A 12,588-nucleotide genomic window follows, 5' to 3' on the forward strand; every position below is an offset into this window, starting at 1 on the left:
GAAAGCAAAGCTGAGATTTCATTAATCAGGTCCTCAGTCTCCAACTTGAGTTTCATGGAGAAATACTAAAATGCATACATCTTCCATTCTGTCAGATGTTATATACAAACAAAACAATGCATGCAAGTGGTTTAGTATTATAATTAGACAACAATATCAATTAAGTAGTTACTGGTTTTCTGAATGGCAGCAAGATCTGTCTTCTGAGGACATGAAAGTAATTGGCTGGAGTTGAACAATTCACCACAATCCAGTTGCATTCATAGAGCTGGGAAACTTCAAAGTCTGCACTGAACTCCTAATAAAGACATTAAAGGCATCAGAAAATCTGCCTCCTTTCTCTTCCTCCCAACTCCTTTCTCTTCCTCCCAACTCTGCCCCCCCATTAACTTTTTTAGGCTCCAATATGTTATGCATTTTGGTGCACAAGAAAGGAACTATAAGTAACCTTGGATGCACTTACCACTACCAGTGAGTAAAACTGCAGATGCTCCATTCTTGAACTTCAAGGTTTGTCTCCCACACTTATTTGATCAAGAGCTCAGCAGGTTTTGGATCATAATCACTATGTACACACAACCCTAAAGGCAAGAAAACCAGCATGCTCCCATTTCCTGCTCCCTATAGTTCCCTTTCCTGAACCTCATCAGTACATGTCTTTTGTCAATGTTTTGTTGTATAGAGATAAGTGCCCCAGCAACTCAATCTCATCTCTTTCTCAAGTCAAACTTTCTCCCAAGCTTTACTTCACCTCAAAATGTATCTTTAAAGAGAAAGTCAAGTAGGAAAACAAAATCACACTTGGATCTGAAAATGTTGTACCTATTATTGTTACAAATAATGCATATGATTATTCTAACAGAAAGAGGTAGGTTTTTATACACTCGAGTCTACCATGATGCCAACAGATATCTGCAAACAACGTGTAGGCAGGAGATGAACTGTGATCATGAAGATTGTTACTAGTCAGCTTATTACATCTACCAATTGTGCACACAGCTAACCCATACAAAAACATCTTATTATTATAGGTGCAGCTGAAAGTGCCATCTATTATTAAGGTTTCCCATAACTTTTTATAAGACCCTAGTTTCAGTTGTTTAGAATTTTGCCAAACTTTAGCAGTTTGTGCTAAATGTTTCCGTGCTGGGCGTCTTCCTCAGACTGATTGAGTTATTTATGTATTTTAAGTTCAGCCGTAACGGTTGAGCCATTCCTGAGAAAGAAACTAGGGGAAAATGTTTTCCCCATGCTAAAAATGCTGACAACCTTTCCTTTGAACAGCTCAAATGCCCGTATGCTGTGGGGCGGGGACTTCATATTTGGTAGGAGAGTGGCCTTTGTTTAAGGGATGCTAGTCCTGTAAAAATCTGCCAAATATGTCAAGATACAAGCTTTTGAAAAAAAATAACAGTTTATACATGCTTGTCTTAGAATTTAGCAGCCAGAATGTCAGACGATTCCATCCTCACTGAGTGTGCTCCATTCCCTCACAGCTCCTTATCTGACCAGACTGCATATGCACCATCCCCACATAGTGACTGAGCATGCTCTACCCTAGGGCCACAATGGCAAAGCCAGACTTTCCCTATAACTGCTGCTCCCAGCACGAGTGGGGCTGAGCACTGGAAAAAAAGTTACCTACCTTTCTGTAACTGCTGTTCTTCAAAATGCATTGCACATGTCTATTCCACTGCAGGTATGTGCGCGCCTCATGCACAGTTGTTGGAGATTTTCCTCTCAACAGTATCTGCTGGAGCACTGTCAGCACCCTATGGTGCCCTGCACCACTGCACAGAGGTATCAAGGACTTTGCTGCCCTGACCCCCCTCAGTTCCTTCCTATCAGGAAGGAGGGTGGGTAATGGAATGCCCATATGTAACACGTTTCCAAAGAACAATAGTTACAGAAAGGCTGGTAACCATTTTTTCTTCTTCATGTGATAGCACATGTCCATTCCACTGTCGGTACTCACAAGCCATTTGAGCTCTATGTGGGCTCGGAGTCTACTTGAACAGGGATTGTAGGACCACCTCTCCAAATCTGGCATCATCTCTAGATTGATGAGAGATGGCACAGTGAGAGGCAAACGTATGGAGCAGTGACCAGGTTGCCACCCTACAAATGCCCAGCATTGGTACACAAGCCAGAAAGGCTACAGAAGCTGCCTGCAATCTGATTGAGTGAGCCGCCACTTGATGTGGAGAGTCGATATCCATCAGTCAATAGCACACTAATACAGCTGGAAATCCAGGCAGAGATCCTCTGGGTGGATAGTGGGTGGTCCTTCGTTCTGTCTGAAACCATGACGAAGATCTGAATGGTCTAGTCCTATCCAGGTAAAAAGCCAAAGCTCTTCTAATATCTAGAGTATGGAGTTTTCTTCCCCTTTACTCAAATAGGGCTTTGGAAAGAAAGAGTGTAAATAAACTATTTGGTTAATAGGAAAATCAGAAGCCACTTTAGACAGGAATTTACGGTGAAGTCAGAGGAAAACCTTATCCCTAAAGAAAATTGCATAGGGAGGCTCGGTTACTAAAGCTCACAATGGGATAAGTAGTTGGCAAAAATTGGGGTGGGGAAAGATGGCACTCTGGTAGGTAGTAGACTGCTCTCCACCAACAGGTCAAAACGAATGCTTAGAGGACCCAGTTTGCCTAGAACTGTCAGCTGCAGAAGAGGTGGGAGGAGGAGGACATGTGGTAACTTCTGTTCCACTTTTTTCTGTGTCCTGGGCACATGGCAGGAAGAGCTGAAACCTCTGAGACTGCTGTCAGTGTAACAGCTTTCTTTTTGCTATTGGTGTATAAATCTTCAGAGACTTAAGGGTCACTCTTCAGTCCTTAAGGCTACGAAGCCCCTCATCTGTCTTATCAGAAAACAGAAAGGGGCCTTCATATGGGAGGTCTTGAATGGTTTGTTGCACCTCCATGGGAAGACCTGATGACTGCAGCCAGATGCACAATGCATAGTGATGGAGGAAGGCATAGCTCAATCCATGTGGTTTGTTGCATCCAGACATGCTTGCAATGCTGTTCTGGCAACTAATTTGTCCTCCTCCACTGTAACAGTGAACTTCTGCTTTCAGGAAGCTTGTCTTTGAACTTCAGGACATTATCCCACCAGCTGAAATTGTAGCGACCCAGTGTTGCTGGTTTGCAACATTAAGCTGTAAACCTCCTGTGGAATAAAGTTCCCTGCTGAACAGACCTAGCTTTTTTGCTTCTTTCCCTTTCAGAGAAAGGGTCCCCAACTCTCTTTTTCATAAGTCACAGTGACTATGAGGGAGCCTTGAGGAGGGTGGTTATAGGAACATATCTTTTCTCCACCCTTTTAGCAGCAGAAGGCAGAAAAGATGGCATATTCTGCCATAAAACCTTGACTGGTTCCAGGATAGCCTCATTAAAAGGGAGAGTTACTTGTAATGGGGACTGCAGGGGCTAAAACGTCCATGAGCCTGCAAGATCTTTCCAGATCCTCTTCTGGTTGGACATCCAGAGCTGCAACAAGCCTCCTCAACAAGACTCAAATCATGGAGGGCAGGGGAGAAGTAGTCTCAGTCACGACTGCCTCATCAAGTGACAAAGCAGCAGCAGCTAAGAGTTGTGGAGGAGGTCCCTCCTCCAATTCCTCCACAGGAGAGTCCTGAGTGCACTTTCCCACTGCACGGTATCAGTACTGGAAGAGGGAAAATGGTGACCTTGCTGCAGATGCTCCCAGCACCTAGCCAATGTAGAAGGGCAGGAAGGCAGAGGAGAGGCTCTCCAATGTGGAGGGAAACCCCAAGGGATCCAAAAGGGCCACTGCTATGGAGGTGGGACCCAGCTATGTGAAGGCAATTGGCCCATACCATGGTGGGCAGGCACCCCACTGGGGCTGCTGGGCATGCTCAGGTTGAATCACTAAATGTTGCCATCTCAGAGTTCTCTTCTTCAGACCACGGTGGGCTGACCCTATTGGCACCAGGGAGACCAGCTCTGGGTCTGGACATGGGGTACCAGCGAGATCATCGCTGGATGGAATCCTACAGAAAAGGTGCCACAACTGTAGAAGACATGAACTGTGCTCTGGGGCTGGGACTGTGGGAGTGAGCACTTCCAATCCTGCTATTGGGGAGACTCCTGAACAGCATGGAAAGCCAGCATTGACAGGCAAAGCAACCCTCTGGCTGCCTCAAAAGCCTCAGCCATAGACAGCACCAGAAAGGGCTCCTGAGTCTGCAGTACCAAAAGGTGTCCAGTCCTTCAGGGAGTGGTCTCAATGGATCCTTCCAGTGCTCCGGAGTCAGCAATCCCTCATGGTTTATGGACTGAGCGTGGAGGGGCGGGGGTGTGTGTTTTCTCTGAGCACACCTCCAAGTCCTTGCCTCTGCTCAGTGCCTTCATCACAGACTTTGAAGGACCTTGTACTGAGTCTTTAGGAGATTTGCATGGTCTCTGCTTAGGTACTGGCTATTAAGATCTGCGTCTTGGATGTGCTAGGTAACTTGGATGTGCTAGGTATGCATACAAAGCACTTAGATTATTCAAATATAGTAATAAAATAAATTTATAGGATTAAAAAACACTGAGAACTGATCACCTAGACATAACATTGCATACTCTCAGTGCAGAGATTTTTCCGCTGTTCCCAGTGGAAAGGTTCCAACAGCAGCCAAAACGCAGACTCCATAAGCAGGTACTACAGTCTGGTAGCCCTGTTTTTTAAGATCAGCATTTGAACCCCCTATAAATGTGACATTTGTCACTCCCATGCACCTCTCCAAGATACTTAAGGCAGCTGGGGTGGGGGTTGCTTGCTGACATAGATAGGTTACATAAGTGGCAGACCTTGAAGCCAGGATAATGAGACCCGAGTCTGGTATCGAGCTCAGTACCTCACCAGGAACTGGGAGTCCCACTCTAGAGAAATACTGTTCTAAGCTTAGTTTTATAAGTAACTGTGTACAAATACACTTCACTAGACTAAAAACCAACACTGTAGGTACTATTATATTCTAAAAGAGGGAAGACTTGCAGATATGAAGAATGCAGCTCCAGTAACAACCATCACTGGTGGTAGGAAAGAACTGAGGGGTCAGAGGCAGCGCAGCCCTTTGTGCCCATGTGCAGTGACATGAGGCACCTGTAGGAGTCATGCTGCCCCCCTGGGTACTGCTGAGGGGAAAATCTCCGACAACTGTGCACGAGGCACACGCCTCCCCAACCTCCCACGGTTCAGCTGAGATAGCAAGGAGGAAACTGACTTCAATGCCGAGAGGGATAAGAGCCATACTGTGGGGGATGGAAAAGACTCGACAGGAACAAGGAGCCTGCTGAGACCAGGATTCGGGGGGGGGGGGGGTTGAGGGGCATGGTAGTGGGGAGAAGACACTCAGACTGGTTGATAAAGACTGGGACTGGGAGCTAGAACAGAAAGGGAGGCTGGGATTAATTGAGCAAGGAGATTGGGACTCGCTGGGGAGGATGCTGGGACTGAACTAGAACAGATGGGAAGCAAGGACCTGCTTGGGCCAGGAGGCTAGAAGCCAGGTGGAGAGGCTGCAACACCTTAGGAAAGGCAACTAACCGGGAACTGGTGAGGAAAACAAGGGGAAAGTGGGGATGACCCTGACTTTGGATGGGGAATTGGAAGGCTGAAAAGACTATCATAATGCACATTCTGGCATTTCCTAACTTCTGAGTGCCTGACTCTGCAATCTTAATAATATTCTTTTAACACATGTTTTTTGGGAGTAATTATTGTTAACTCATCCTAACACTCCCTGCTTGTATTTTCTGTCATCCACCTGTTATGCTTTGATTTAGACAATAAGCTCTCTGGGGAGGAGCTGGTCATTTACTCTGTTTGTACAGCACCTAGCACGTCCTGGTCTATAACTGTGGCTTTTGGGCACTCCAGGATTATAAATAATAATAATTTTCTGTTTGCTTATTAAATACATTTGGCAGTGCTAAATACATAACCAGTCAATTTCCCCTGTTCGGGTGGGTCTTTCACACACACAAGCAGAGACAATAACCATTAAAAAAAAATAAAGACAATGAGGCTGTAAAACCATAAAAACTGGAATACAGCTACAGGCCAACTTTATCTAGAATCCAACACTACCTTAGCCTATTTTTTTTTTTAAACTGACTGAATCTTAAGTCTATGTTTAATAATTCACCTTGGAGAAGGGGAATATCTAGTTGATCTTTAGAATTATAGTTTAGCTGAAAAAAATATTTTGATCAACCTTTAAAGCACTTAGATGATTCAAATATAGTAATAAAATAAATCTATAGAATTAAAAACACTGGGAACAGATCACCTAAACATAACATCACACACACTCGGTGCAGAGATTTTTACACTGAATCTGCATTCTGAAGTTCCCCGCTGGACGGTTTGCTGTGTTACAAGAACACTGGGTTTTAGTCCTATCTGATCTTCCTTAGAAATGTGTTACAGACATCGGCTTGTGGTACATCCAGCTATATAAACTGGAAGAGTTACTGTCCCCTAGGAACACCCATAAAGAGACAATACTACCAGAGACAAATTACATCTGACCTGAGCTTTCAAATGAAATGCAGACTAGACTAGTCACTTTTATTATCGAAATGAGCTGAAAGTCACAGCAAATATTTGAGCTAAACATTAAAATACACCAACTAGCGGTCTTAAAAGGTGACTTCCAACCCTGCAGGAAAATATTCAAGCTGTTGGGGGAAGACAAATGGTGTTTGGCGGCAATAAATTGATTTCTCAGGTAATAAACCCAACAACACCTGGTTTAAAATAAGTCTCTGAAAAGCCTGAAGCAGGAAAAAGGACATTGCTGTTGACGAATCTACTTACTGGATAAGCATCGGAATCGTCATTGCTCATCTGCAGAAACCTCTCCGGCCTGGCTGAAGAATGCTCTGGGCCCTGGTAATCACATCATTTAAAACAAAACCAACAACAATTTAGATGTCTTTTTAGATCACTCACTGCACAAGTGCTTCTTGTCAGCCTAATCATCATGGAGCAGCATTGATACAGGCTGCTGAACCCACCCTCTCAGCCAGAGAAGAAATGCTGTAACAATGACAATCAGAGAAGAGGGAGAGCTTTGAAGAGGGTAACATGGTGGTGCCCCTGAATACAGGAGCTGTTATCTTGAGTATCTTATATAGGTTAGTCTCAGATCAGATGGAGATGGGTTACATAGAACTCCAATGTCACTACCACTAATTAAAGGTTAAATAGTCAACGTGGTTGTGCAAGAGACCGAGTGCCTGGGGCAATCAGCCATCCTGCCGATCCATCACAGAATGGTGCAAGATGAGGTTAGGTGGTATGGTGCAAATCTGTGATCCTTTAAAAATGAGCAGCACACATTCACAAGCCAGCAGGTCGCCCATGCTTGAGGCCATGGATCACCTGCTAAGCCAGAAGCTGGATCCTCCCATTATTTATGTCTTGAGCACTAGGTTACAGTCCTACCCTAAGCTCTGTGTGTGTGTGTGTGAGTGTGTGTGTGTAGAGGAGAAGCCCACTAGCACACCAGTTTGACATAAGACAGGATGCTCTAGATGGGTATATGTACTTTGGCCAATTCCCTGCAGAATCAGTGGTAACCCATGTTAGGTTGAGTAAAGTTTAACTGGCATAGCTAAGCCAATTACTCCATAAAATCTTCTTATAGGAATTTTGTGTTATGCTATAGTTAAAATATTGATCACTCAGACAGTGCTTTTCACTAAATCTCAAGGCTCTTTACTGAAGTGGGTAAGCATGGGGGGGGAGGGATAGCTCAGTAGTTTGAGCACTGACCTGCTAAACCCAGGGTTGTGAGCTCAATCCTTGAGGGGGCCATTTAGGGATCTGGGGCAAAAATTGGGGATTGGTCCTGCTTTGAGCAGGGGGTTAGACTAGATGACCTCCTGAGGTCCCTTCCAACCCTGATATTCTATGATTAGCCCACCACAGAGAGGAACTCTATGATAATTGGCCCCCATTTTACAACGGGGAAACAGGAACACAGGTCACAGAGTAAGTCTGTGGTAGGGAATGGAACAGAACCCATTGTCTCCCGACTCCCACTCTTCTCCCTTATTAATAAGGCTGGAGAGAGGTAATTGCAATCAGCAAAAGAATATGGTGTGTGGTTTTATTTATTGCTGATTCTGGGTGTCATTGTTTGTAAGGGTGACAAATATTTATGATTAAGAAGTGGTTTTGTACCAGAGAAAACCATAAGGTATCTCATCCTAAAGATAACTGCATTTAACCTTTCAACTCATACGTTAGTTCTACTTACAAACCAGGGCTCACTCCCTTACACACCACCTTCTGTTTGTTACTGCACTGAAGTCACATTCAGGAATCCCAGAGAACACCACAGTGATGGCTTTGTCTACACTGGAACCTAAATGACAAAACTTTTGTCGTTCAGGGGTGTGAAAAAACACCCCCCCCCGCCGAACAACAAAAGTTTTGCGGACAAAAAGCGCCAGTCTGAACAGCACTTTGTCAGCAGGAGAGCTTTCCTGCCAACAAAGCTACTGCCGTTCATTGGGGTGGAAGTCCGTCAGCAGGAGAGCTTTCTCCTGCCAAGAAAGAGCGGCTACACTGCGTGCCTTTTAGCAGCACGCTTGTGTCCCTAAAAAGTGCATAGTGTAGACATAGCCTTAGAAACTGTTGCTAAAAGAACAAGGGAAAAGTAATGTGTACTGCTCAACTCCTCCCTATTGTACAGGTAGAGCGAGCCCCTAACAAAACTATCAATATCTTCCCTACGCACAAAAGGAACACTAAGATGGAGCAGCTAGCATATCTGTGTCCTGTGTAACTTCTCTTGCAAACTGGCCTCAGTTTTGTGGTGCAAATTTGTCTGCTCATTAGTGGATGAGAACCGCAAAGCCACACAGTTCTGGCACATTGTGAGTCTAATGTTGTTAGTGCCACTCCTGTTTCCATCTATTCATGTGCTGTAAATCATAATTCTTACACACACACACACACACACACACACACACACACACACACACACAGCAACCTCCTCCTATTTTAGAAACATTTTAAATTGTTTACAAATGAATGTAGTATTCAATAAAATTGCTGAATTCACTGCACTGGAAAAAGAAGTGTATCTACAAAGGAGACAGCAAAAACGCAAGCTTCCCAAACCCCGCCCACTACCAACCTACCTACCTACCAACCACACACACACACACACACACACACACAGTGCTCCAGTGATAATCCTCAAACCAGACTCCACTCATTGCCTATGTTTAATTTCTTTGCTGAAACTGCTAACAAGACTGCCAGTTACCGGCTGGGAGGGGGGAAGGTTTCAGACCCCATGTCCAACAGGACCTGTATAGAATCCATTAGCTAGTTGCACATGAGCCACCAAGGAGCTATCAGGTAGCAAAGACTTTCAATCACAACCAACCAGGCTGTATGTTAGCCAGTGACCTAGAGGTGAAAGGATTCCCATCCCATTACCAATGCCTCCCCAAGCCATCCTGTCCCTAACAGATTTCATGCTGGAGTCTTTTTTTTTTTTTTTTGAAAAAAGTCCTGAGGATCCATCTTGGGCATGATCTTACAGTCTTTACTCAAACAAAGCTGAATTCGTTAGGGTATTTGTCAGCAGGACTGTGCTCTGTATAAACATCCACACAGAAAATCACCCACTAGGCATGAACCAACAGCAGTGTGTCATAGAAAGGTTAGAATTGCATGGAACTAAATGTATAGAAACAGAACAGGAACAAGAAGAAATGCCTTTATGTCCACTTAAAGTGAAAGAAAGAGAACATTTACAGCTATGGCAAACACATCAGTATCATGGTAACATATATTTGTTAACAGAAATACTGTAAACATACATGAACAATACACAGAGTGTCAGTGCATTCTAAAAGGAAATAACTATTTCAAATAGCACAGGCCAGAATGCTATGTCACTTTTAAAAATTATTTAAAAGATGCCTACAGTGATCCTACAGCTAACTCCAACTTCAGAACACAGGAAAGAGGTACATGTAGATTTTATAAAGATCTGGTTACAGAGCTTTTGTGGCTAGCTCACTAGGAGTTACTGAGAAGGAGAGTGGGCAACCATTCAAAGGGATTCTCTCCCTAAAAGAGCAGATTTCTTATTTCCTCCAAGTTACCCAAATCATCATCATTTTTAAAAGAACGTATTTGTTTGGAAGCTCCATAAAAACCCCTTGAAACAATGTTCTAACTTAAAAGTAAAGTTTATATAGGTAGAACACATGTATCTGAGAATCTGAGGTTTGTTTCATGTCATCATAAAATAAAGTGGAACAAAATAAAATAAAGTAAAAACCTATTGAAATTTTAACTGTACCTGAGAATCCCAAGCTGCCTCCTTTATACTTTGCTCTTTCTAGGAACTTTACATTTAAAGTTATAATTTTTCAAAACCACAAAGCTCTAATGAAGAAAAATATATTTTTTGCATTGACACACATTGTACTGACCAAGTAAGTCTCAAATAGTAGGGGAACAATGGCAGACACCACTGCAAAATAACCCATTCGGAGGAGGGCACAAGGAGAGGAGACAGAATGTTCAGAAATATATCAGCGCTATTTTCCTTTTGTTCTCATTGCTGGCTAATTGCTAAGACTGGTCACTGCAAGCACATTTATTTTTGAGATAGAGGAACAGTCTAACATGTATGTCAGCAATATACTCTTTTCTTTTCTTAAAAGTTATAAGATCCTGAAACTGCATTTGTACACTGCAAAAAAGGAACAATTAAAGGTTCTGTATTTTCTGTTCTACTACTTTATGCCAAAGCACCTTTATTGTTCCAATCAGTGAAAGCCTTACCATTCCTTCCATTCCATGTGGCAAAAGCAGCACAATCCCATTGTGTCGAACCCACTTAGCCTGTCCTGGGCTGATAAACTGGTCTATTATGCACTGCGCAGTGTTGTGGAAGTCGCCAAACTGCGCTTCCCAGCACACCAGAGCATTGGGACTTGCCATAGCAAAGCCAAGTTCAAAACCTAAAAACAAACAGGTAGAAAGAAAAAGTAAAAGATCCTGATTAGAATTATATTCTGTTTTCCATAAACTAAGACAGCACCCTTCTATTGTGACTAATTAAACAAAAGAGAGCAGAATATGCATCAAAATGTATACTCATGAAGTGCAACAGTGTTTTCAATAGTACCACTTCTGCTAGGATTAGCAGACATTTGTTTACACATATAGGGTCCAATCCTACAAACTCTTCCTTACATTAGTAGTCCCAGTCAATGACATCATGTGGAAACTTCTGGTTCCATGAAAAAGTTAAGGTATTAACACTATTTTTTTCTCCTGGCAGTAAACTTTTTTATACACACATCTAGATAGATGCCACCCTTTTAATAAAAGTAACTATAAATATATTTAGAGTTAATATTTAGGGTTCAGTTAAACTATTTGTCTACCTTCTGCATTACACAAGCCTGCACAATGCTATGAATGTGCCTATACATTTATACAGGTGCTGGTTGGAATCATTTGCTGTGGCTGGTCTTTTACGTGCGTAAATTGGATCATTTAATATACATTTTATTTACCAAATGGTGACTGGAAAATGTGGTGAATGGCACTTTGGAAATGCTTATTCAATAAATAAGCATTTGGCTGTTATCAGTCATTCCTCGTTTCCTTTTCTTAGTTACAGAATTCTACATGTTTTTGTCCTGTGTAACTTTAAGCTAATGTCTAAATTTTCAGAACATTTCAAGAGATTCTAAAGATGTGATTATTACTACAAAGGCAACGGGCTCTGCAAATCCGTGGATCATTCCTTAGGTGTGCAAAACTGAGCAAAGAAAATAAAAGGTTTCAGATAAGTTATTGGAGGCAATGCAGCTAAAGTGCTCCCTCAGAGATAAGGGGCTAAAACTTCCCTCATGAGTCATGTCCCTCTGCATTCTTCACTGACATCTGTCCCAATACTGTGTTGAGGGAAGCAGGCATGGGGAGCACTTCTACTGCAGAGAGGGTATCTCTGCTTAAGCTAATGCAACCAGGAGAATCGCTGCAGGTTTCCAGGAGGATAAGCAGGAGAGAGCAGTTCTCTCCCTCACTCCTCCCAACCAGCACAGCCAGAACTCCACAGGGTCCATGGGACTGGGATAAGAAAGGGAGGGAGCATGCTGCAAAGTCTCCGCTTTCCCTCTTTTTCGACATCTCATCCCAGATGCACCTGATCTGGGGCACTTCCAATCACTGTTCCCTCTGCTGTACTGAAGTCCAAGGTAGGCGGGGAACACTGAGTTGCACAAAGGCCACATGACTTTGCCATCAGGTCAGCAAGTCAGTAACAGTAACTGGGACTAGAGCCAAGGTTTCCCTAGTTTCATGCTATACCCACTAGACAACCCTGCCTCTCTATATTCAAACAAATGTAAACATAGATTCTGAATACAGACCCAAGGGCTGAGTTTTACCCAGGTATTCAGAAAGATCATGGTTAAGTGCAGTGGGAAGCACACAAACTGACAGCAATCTGATTTTCAGTATAAATTACATTTTACACACTGTGCAATGTAACAGGCCAGAATGCTTGTTGCC

The 12,588-nt window shown here is 43.2% G+C and overlaps 1 protein-coding gene across 4 annotated transcripts in view; it reads right to left on the reverse strand.

Moving 5' to 3' along the window:
* OGDHL (oxoglutarate dehydrogenase L) overlaps positions 1-12,588 on the reverse strand; it is a 109,578-nt gene that overhangs the window by 7,075 nt on the left and 89,915 nt on the right. For all 4 annotated transcript variants that reach the window (XM_073353298.1, XM_073353299.2, XM_073353297.2 and 1 more), the window contains 3 exons: positions 10,846-11,024; positions 6,844-6,915; positions 173-298 (listed from right to left, as the gene is read on the reverse strand). In XM_073353298.1, the coding sequence (XP_073209399.1) occupies positions 173-298; positions 6,844-6,915; positions 10,846-11,024 (377 nt within the window). The remainder of the gene's footprint in view (positions 1-172; positions 299-6,843; positions 6,916-10,845; positions 11,025-12,588) is intronic.

Source organism: Lepidochelys kempii, chromosome 7 (assembly GCF_965140285.1).
Source record: "Lepidochelys kempii isolate rLepKem1 chromosome 7, rLepKem1.hap1, whole genome shotgun sequence".
NCBI classification, from domain to species: Eukaryota; Metazoa; Chordata; order Testudines; family Cheloniidae; genus Lepidochelys; species Lepidochelys kempii.